At 34.1% G+C, this 8,541-nt stretch overlaps 1 protein-coding gene across 3 annotated transcripts; it reads right to left on the bottom strand.

Moving 5' to 3' along the window:
* Nucleotides 1–5,533: 5,533 nt before the first annotated feature.
* LOC125818009 (uncharacterized) lies at nucleotides 5,534–8,339 on the bottom strand. 3 transcript variants are annotated; one of them, XM_049497509.1, is made up of 5 exons: nucleotides 8,226–8,339; nucleotides 8,034–8,119; nucleotides 6,734–7,475; nucleotides 5,944–6,486; nucleotides 5,534–5,645 (listed from the first exon to the last, which is right to left on the bottom strand). In XM_049497509.1, the coding sequence occupies exons 2-5, from the start codon at nucleotides 8,081–8,083 to the stop codon at nucleotides 5,547–5,549; spliced, it is 1,434 nt and encodes a 477-aa protein (XP_049353466.1). In that variant the 5' UTR covers nucleotides 8,084–8,119; nucleotides 8,226–8,339; the 3' UTR covers nucleotides 5,534–5,546. The 3 variants fall into 3 exon arrangements, with proteins under 3 accessions (XP_049353466.1, XP_049353465.1, XP_049353468.1); XM_049497508.1 differs by lacking the exon at nucleotides 8,034–8,119 and having other exon boundaries at nucleotides 8,231–8,339; XM_049497511.1 differs by lacking the exon at nucleotides 8,226–8,339 and having other exon boundaries at nucleotides 8,107–8,122.
* Between the last annotated feature and the right edge of the window lie 202 nt (nucleotides 8,340–8,541).

An 8,541-nucleotide genomic window follows, 5' to 3' on the forward strand; every position in this document is an offset into this window, starting at 1 on the left:
GTTATAGAGAGATTGAATGAAAGAGAACTACATAATGAAGTTAAATCAATGATCATTTGATTTTTATACTCCAATATGAGCTATTTTTTTGTATTCTATTTTCAAGGTTTTAGTATTTGCTATAGTATTTAATATAATCTTCAACATCAAATCCAACTTTTTCATTTTTTTCTATTATATAGTCTAATAGACCTAACAAAAAGAATGAAGATCCTACTTCTTTGTGAACTACATTGTGACTTTGAGATCTCTACATAGGTATTAATTGTTTTACTACACTCCTTTACGGTACTTCTTTATCTACATTTTGACGGTTTCGTTATAATAAAATTAAAAGTTGAATTACTAAAATACCCTTTTAAAGTTGAGCGATTGTAATACCCTTCAATTATACATATATTACCTCCTTTGCAAAACGGTACATTAACTTTCTCTTTATTTATTTTTTTGCTATAGGAAATCTGAAGAATTTCAGGTGTTACTTAATTAATAATTAATGTACTAAGTTCAATTAACTAAAAATTTAATGCAAGAATCATATTCATATACTAAATGTCTTTACATTTGGAGACACTTTTCCCCCTCATTCACTTTTTTTCATTTAATTTTCTCTAAATTAAATATTTACATAAAATTTTATTACTCGCCTTTTTTTTTGACAAACAATGATTCTCATTCAACCAAAATTAATGTTCATTACAAAAATAATAGTTGCTGATAACGAGCTACTATTCCTATATCAATGACTATAACTTTCTATACACATAGAGACACACAACTTACTTGCAAAATAAGCATAAGAATACATTGAACCTAATAACTCATGGATATTCTACCAATTGCACTTTTCTTAAAGTATGTAAGGGTATAGAAACCTCTAAAAAGTACACTTATTAAGAGTGTGTTTGGTCTCGTTCGATTGACTTAAATGTTTTGGAAAATATTTTTCAAATGTAATTATTTTCCTCTAATTTAAGGAAAATGACTCCTTACATAAAGTAAGGAAAATATTTTTCAAATCTTTTCTCAAACCTCCACCACCCCGAATCGGGTCCCCACCTAGGACCCAACTTTTGACCCTGACATGAGATCCAACTGGGGACTTGGAACCTTATTCTCAAATATGACCTAGACCCCAACCCGAGACCCAAAACTAGACTCCCGACTATGACCTCATTAATTGGAATCAACTTCCGACCTCAATTGTGACCCAACTCTCTGCCCCGATCGAAGACATGACTCTTGACCCTGACTCTTTAATTGACCTTTACCCCGACTCTCGAATCCAAACCCTTAACATGACCCCAATTCGTGACTCGAGAATCAGTTCCCAACTATGCCCCGATGGGGACATGACTTCTAGCCTCAACTATGACCCGACTCTCTGTCCCAACCCGAGACCCAACTCCCAACCTCGACTCGAGACTCAAATCCCCAACCCGACCCAATTATTGGCTTGACTCAAGACCCAACACTCGACCCTAACTTCCGACCCCAACTCGGGATTCAACTCTTGATGTTCTACCATAACTTTTAACCTTGAACCCAACCCGACCCAAACCTAGGACCCCAACTCAAGATTCAAGACCTAAATCGTGACTGTGACCTAAGACCCAACTCCTGAATAGGAACTTAATTACTATACCGACTCGAGACCAAATTCCTGACCCTAATTCGATACCTAAATCCTGACATCGACTCAATTCTAAATCCTGACACTCACTCAAGACTCAACTTCAACTTGAGATCCGACTCGAGACCAAATCTCAACCTTGACTACTGACACCGTCTCAGGATCCAAATCTCGACATTGACCTCGACTTGGGACCCAACTGGTGACCTTGACCTAGGATTTGACAATTGATCTTGACCCAAAACCCAGCTCCTTATATGGGACCTCATTACAGACTTGCAACCCCAACTCTTAATCTCGACCATAACCCTGACCCGTAACTCTTGATCTTGATCATCACTCGGGATCCGACACCAACCAAGATCCAAATTTAATCCCTGACTTGGTACGCACTTACTCTCTATAAAAAAATATTTTCCTTCATAGCAAACAACCTTTAAAAAGAGAAACAAAAAAATGAAGAGAAAATGTTTCACGCCTGAGCCTACACCCTGGACATGGCAGGAACTCGAGAATCATTATTGGTCCCCAAGCAAACCCTTGGCCTGGCTGACTACTTAGAGAAAGACTTACTCAAGCGATGATAGGCTTAAAACAAAATTTAGAATATTTAAACTCAAAGTAAATACTCAATTCAAACTGTCTGTAAATTACTCAACGACATAAGTATAATAGTTTGCAAAAACATCCCAAGGGAAAAGTAAATATTGAGAGAATAACTCTATCTATCTATGAAGCTTGTGTTACTCAATATGGATGTCGGGATAAGACCCACGACATCTCAAGAAAACTGACTGGAAAATAAATGTGAAGTCCACCCGAATACAATGAGGCTCACTTAAGCTATCTGAAGTATAAAGTGACCTCAACGAAGCACATGTTGATGATCTTGAACACCTGTATTTGCATCATAAAAAGATACAGGGCGAATGACATCAGTACATTGAATGTACAAGTATGTAATATAGCCGAAGCGAAATAACTGAATGACAGGACTGCAATAGATAAAATATACTCAAGTTGAATGTAAGGAAATAAATGAGTTAAATCATTTAAAGTTTTACAAAATACTTACTCATCTCTGAACTCAATATAATAAGTGTTATATGAAAATACGCTTTAGCTCTATTGGGAGATTCGTTAACCGATAATCATCACTATGAGTTACACGATGATACCACGTCTTGTCCATGCTACCGAAACTGTTCTATATCGTGCAGGGATGTAGAACCTCTCAACTAAGTGGATCCACTAAGCAATAAAGATTCATCTAAAAAGTATGATCTTGTACCCATGTTGGCAAGACATGGTTTATGAGCACTTTTTAATTTTCTGAACTCATCCACATATCGGTGCTCAATACTAATCTCAATAATAAATATACTCATGCTCAAATGTATAAAACATACTCTTTCTCTTATTTGAGATAATTGATCAAACTATCCTCTTAAAAGAGGTAACTGCTCTGAAATATCTCTGAACTCATAAACTCATTTAGAAATCAAAGTTTCTTTTTTTTCAATGTAACAAAATAATGCATTTGAGACTACTTGGTTCCCTTAAACCTTACTAAAAAATTCTCTTAAAACTTTCCTCGAACTCTGGTTTACTTTCTCAGAAAAAAAAGTTTAAAACAAATATTTATTGTGATCTGATCATGGATGACTCGGGAAGTCATAATGCATAAATATTGATGGCATATTTAGATGTCATACTGCTTACACATTAATAGAATACTCGATTGTCGTACTAATCATGAATCATGGTTCTCTTCTCAATGTAAAAATATTGCTTTTGGAACCATTTGTGTTCCCTTAAACTCTTCTCAAAAGATACTTTAAAATACTCTTGCTCAAATCTTGGTTAAAACTCTTTCTCAAAACTCATCTTTGTTTTCTTAGGAAATCAGTTTTAAGACAAAAATGCTTGTTTTAAAAGATTCTCAAAAATTATGACTCACAATAGGGTTCATGCTGAAATATTGACATGAACGAATCAACTCAAATATCTCAATGTATAGTAATACGTATAACAACTTATGACCAAGGATTTAGAACTCAGAATCAATAACATAACTCATATCAAGAATACTCAAATCTAAGGATAGAGCCCTAGATTACTCTTTTATTGATTTGAAATTAGATGTAGGGCGTGAGAACGAACTAATTCAACACTATGATAGCCTTACATACCTAGAAGAACGAAGTTCTTTGGCAAAATCGACAAAACTCGAAGAACGCTTGAACCCTAGCTTTTCTCCACTTGGAATCTTGGTCTAATGACTTGAAGTGTTAATGAACGTAAAAGAACTGATTAACACTTTCTAAGCCCTTAATTAGATGTAAAACGTTGTGGTTTAGGCATAGAATAGGAATTAAAACGATGTAGTTTAAGTACCAAATGCATATGAGAAAGACCAAAATGACCCCAACTTAAAAACTATCGAGGTGCGTTAAAAGGGAGGTTTCATAGACCGTTTAAGGCTCCATGGTCCGTGAAACACTTCACGGGCCGTATAGGTGTTTGTGAACCTTTGTCTATTTGACAGGGCCTTATTAAAATGGGCATAACTTTTTAGTCCAAACTTTAAATGAGGCAAACTTGATGGTGTTGGAAAGAGGACTCAAAGACCCTTAATTCGATAGGTCATTGACCACCTAATTTATTATGTGCTGAGAGATATGATTGTTTGAAGTTGACCCAAAACATAAAAGTTGATGGGTGACTTGTACGGACCCCTGGACCGTACATTCCACCACAGGCCGTCTAGGGTCCCTTCCAGGTGACCCCTACCTTGGCAGCCCTGGACGGTTGGCCACCTTGCTCTAAACGGGTTATGGACCTCTAAATGGATCGTTTAGGGTTCCATAAAGGGTCCATGGTACATTTTGGGTTCGTGGACCTGCCTGTTAGACCTCTTTAGACTTTCTCAAAGTTCAAGGTGTTACACGAACGATTCAAATTTTAAGAGTACAGTTGCGAGATGTTATAAAATGATTCGAGTTCTTAGCTTAAAAATTTTGGGGTGTTACAAAATGCCTATATTTGGGAGTATTTATTTCTTTACATAATAAGAAATAATAGATAATATGAATATACATATTATCCGTTGGTTTACTTTGTTTCTTTACATATAAGATATGGTCGGGTCAAATAATTTATCTATTTTCACTGAGTCATATTTAACCCACTCATATCTGACTTGACCCACATATTTGCCTACCCTATAGGTGTCTCTCTGTATATTTTGCTAGAAGATCCACCCGAACCTTAACTCTAGCACAATTAGGCCGAGTTTTGTTTATTGTGGTTGAATCCAAGTGTAGAGGCTTCCCTACCGCAAAAGTAAGAATAAATAGGAATTATTTCACAAAATAGGTAGCCAGTAAATTGGGAAAGGATATCCAAATCATTGCTAAGTTGTTTCCTTATCTACTTTGAATTTCGCATCATAAATCAATGGTCTCATCTGATAAATGAAACCATCATTGGCTTTGATAAAATAAGCATTGTTTGATAGCATATTAATTAATCCTCTGGTAACACAAAACTCATCAGAATATGTATGTTCCACAAAAGACCTATTTGTGACTCTCTTTCGATACCACATTGTTTCGAAATTTGTTTGCAAAGATCTTCAAGTTCGAGCCAATCATATAAAACTTTACGAATTACTGCATACTATAAATTCAATGGTAATCCATTATTCAAAATTTTCTTATTTATTGTAGCTAATTTTTATGTCAATCTATCTTTCAATAACTTTGAAAATTCAACTTAAAATAATGGAATTAATGTTATCAACATAAATACAAAATGATGGTATGCATCTATCAGTCAAAATTGATGGACCCTAAGAGAATAGTAATAACTATCTAAACCCAAAAAAAGAAAAAAAAATTATAATATTCCACTAAGCAATTATTTCATCCACACGACATTCCCTGAGTTTAATCTTTGCCTTGTTGGTGCCCTTTTTGTGTATCACGTCACAACATTCACATCTATCCATCTGAAAGTAAAAATTGAAAAAAGAAAAAACAATAGTAATTTGTTATATATGAGACTTGTTATAGATATAAAATAGTAATATATATATATATATATATATATATGTGTGTGTGTGTGTGTGTGTGTGTGTTTTGCAAACAAATTTGAAACATCTTATATAGTCCTTTTTCTTAACAATTGTTTTTTGTGTTCCTTAATTTTTAAAAGTGCTATTTTGAACACTTTTTCTTCCTAAAGTAACTTATTCTATGATTTAGGAGATATTACAAATAAAATAAAGGAGAATATTTAGACCTTACCTCTATTCTTTTCCTTCTTGGAGAGTAGACTTCAATCTTGGAGATATAATCAGCAGAATGGTTACCACTATATGAACAAGACAACAATTTTCGAGGTGATGATCGCGAATATGTAGTAAGGATTTCATATCTCTTCGTTTTTTCTACATTTTTCATGAAGAAAACATGAGGAGCTTCACAAGAATCATTTGTACGCCACCTTGTATTTAACATGTAATATGGAGGGTCTTTAGGTGTAACTCCCCAAGGTTGAAAGGTTTCAATTGGTAATTGTAAATGGCTTCTAGGCAAAATGTTCTCATAAATATGAACTGAGTAACCCCATGAAATAGAAAATGACCAATTGCTAGGCCTGTTGTAGCAAATAACTTGTTGTAACATGCGCGATTGATCTAGATTTGCTGCCTTCATAAGGTGGCGGACAGATTGTCGTCTCTCTATTGAAGGGAAGATAGATTCTGTAGCATCTAGATGGTGAAGTGACATCAATGGAGCTTTTGGATGAGACGATAATAAACCAGATATATCACCGCGCAAATCTATCTACAAGTAGTGACAAATGCAAAGATCAAGAGTTAGTAAATTCAGAGCGAATGATAGCTTATTCTATAAAATAAAATCACAAGCACACGTGTTCAAATAAAAATTAGTGAGAGTACATCTACACCAACTAAGGCTATTGAACAATTTGGCCATAAATAATATTTTAGCATTTGTGGTTACTTATTAATTTTGTCATCAATAAGTTACAATACGAACTTTAGAGTTTAAGACAGAAATGAAAACATACCTGATGACTACCTTTAAGAGGAGTAAGAATGACTCCAACGTCAGATATGCAAACCATAGTTATTTGATCAGCGGATCTTAAGAAAGGGTATCTCCTCAAGCAACTTTCTATATACTTAGACATAGCTTTTGCCAAAGGGTAACTCAAAATAAATCCAGCTCCACCAAATGCTTGATTAAATGAGTACCAATGATTTGACATTATAAACTCTGATTGACCCCCCAAATAGTAATACTTTGTGTGATCATATCTCGCAAGAACATCAACCATATTATCAACAAAAAATATTGAATCATCATCTCCCATAACCACCCATCTCACTCCTTCATGGTCTTCCCTAAAGACCTCCATTATCCCATGCACCATTCGTGCCATAGTTGGTGCTACATGTTTAGTTTCTTCAATTAATTGAGTTATGTTATCGGATACCCTATAAGGTGGGGAAGATGAGGACCATGGCAAAAGATCATCGCCTCTTGGAGCCACATCAAGAAAGAGATAACCGCGTGTTTTATTAGGTCTCCACCATGATTCAATGTATTCTTTCCTAAAGTGCCATGCTTCTTCTGAGCCAAGAAGTCCAAAAAGAAGATGATTAAGGTTTGTTGGACTAGAATCATGACCAAATTGTGGGGTTGTAAATCTTGATGAGTAATGTAAGAGCTCAAAAGATGAACAATTGGGATCTTTGAATAGGAAAATTGAAGCTAAGTAAAGAAAAACACATGAAACCAACACCACTCTGCAAAGACAAAAAACAAACAACTTGTCAAATGAAAATTCTAATTAGCTCTTCTTTGATTGTATTTAAGTAATTGGAAGCATTTCTTGGTTTGTTTGAGCAAAAGGAAAGTTTTAGTATGTCCTTATTATGATCAATTACTTATATTTGTCTTTTAAATGACTTAATAGTTAGTATTAAAAAAAAAATCTATAAATTAAATTCATTCAAGAGAAATCTTTTCAAGTATTGTTGTGTGTTTGGTCATAGTTATGAATTTAATTATACGCTTACAATATAAATTTTTTTATATATTCACATTGTATTTCAACATCTTATACCAATTTAGTCATTATTTTAATTTGAATTACTAGCCAATTTTATATAAGTAACCTGCTTGTATAAATATTTTTTATAACGTTGATGCATAAAACTTTAGACTCACAGACTAAAGCTTCATGAATATCCAATCCTCAAGTTATGGCTAATTTTCAATTACAATAAGACAGCCAAGTGCACAAAGCATTATGCATGATTTCGAAAAGAGTCACTCTAAGGGGTGTGATATAGACACCCTACCCTAATGTATACATTAGTGGTTGTTTCCACAGCTTGAACTCGTAACACATAGATCATACGGAAACAACTTTACCGTTTCTTCATGGCTCCCCTTCTAGTTTCCAATAATAGTCTTTGTTAGAATTAAGCAAACAAAAGAAAATGATCATGATGAAACTTTAGAAATAAAGTGATAGAAAGAGAGGGAGTAACCAGACAGGGGAAGAAGTGATATAGTGGAGGCAAATAATTTCAATCCATTGTTGTTCAAAGCCATGATCATTCCATTTCTTTTCAACTTTAAATCAAGAAGAAATCAAACAAAGAAAGGAGAGGAAAAAAAATTCAATTTTGCTGATTTTGGAAGAAAAAGAAGGTACAAAATTATTACCTTAGTCAAGAGTTTGTTATAAATTTCCCTAGTAATTGTGTGGTTAGCACTAGAGGCGGATCTAAAATGTTAAGACAATAGAACTTTTGGTCAATTAATTATTGGTCAAATATTAGTTCTTGTCATATAACTTTAAAT

The sequence above is a fragment of the Solanum verrucosum genome, unplaced genomic scaffold (genome assembly GCF_900185275.1).
Source record: "Solanum verrucosum unplaced genomic scaffold, falcon-dt-bn FXZP01000253.1, whole genome shotgun sequence".
Taxonomy (NCBI): domain Eukaryota; kingdom Viridiplantae; phylum Streptophyta; class Magnoliopsida; order Solanales; family Solanaceae; genus Solanum; species Solanum verrucosum.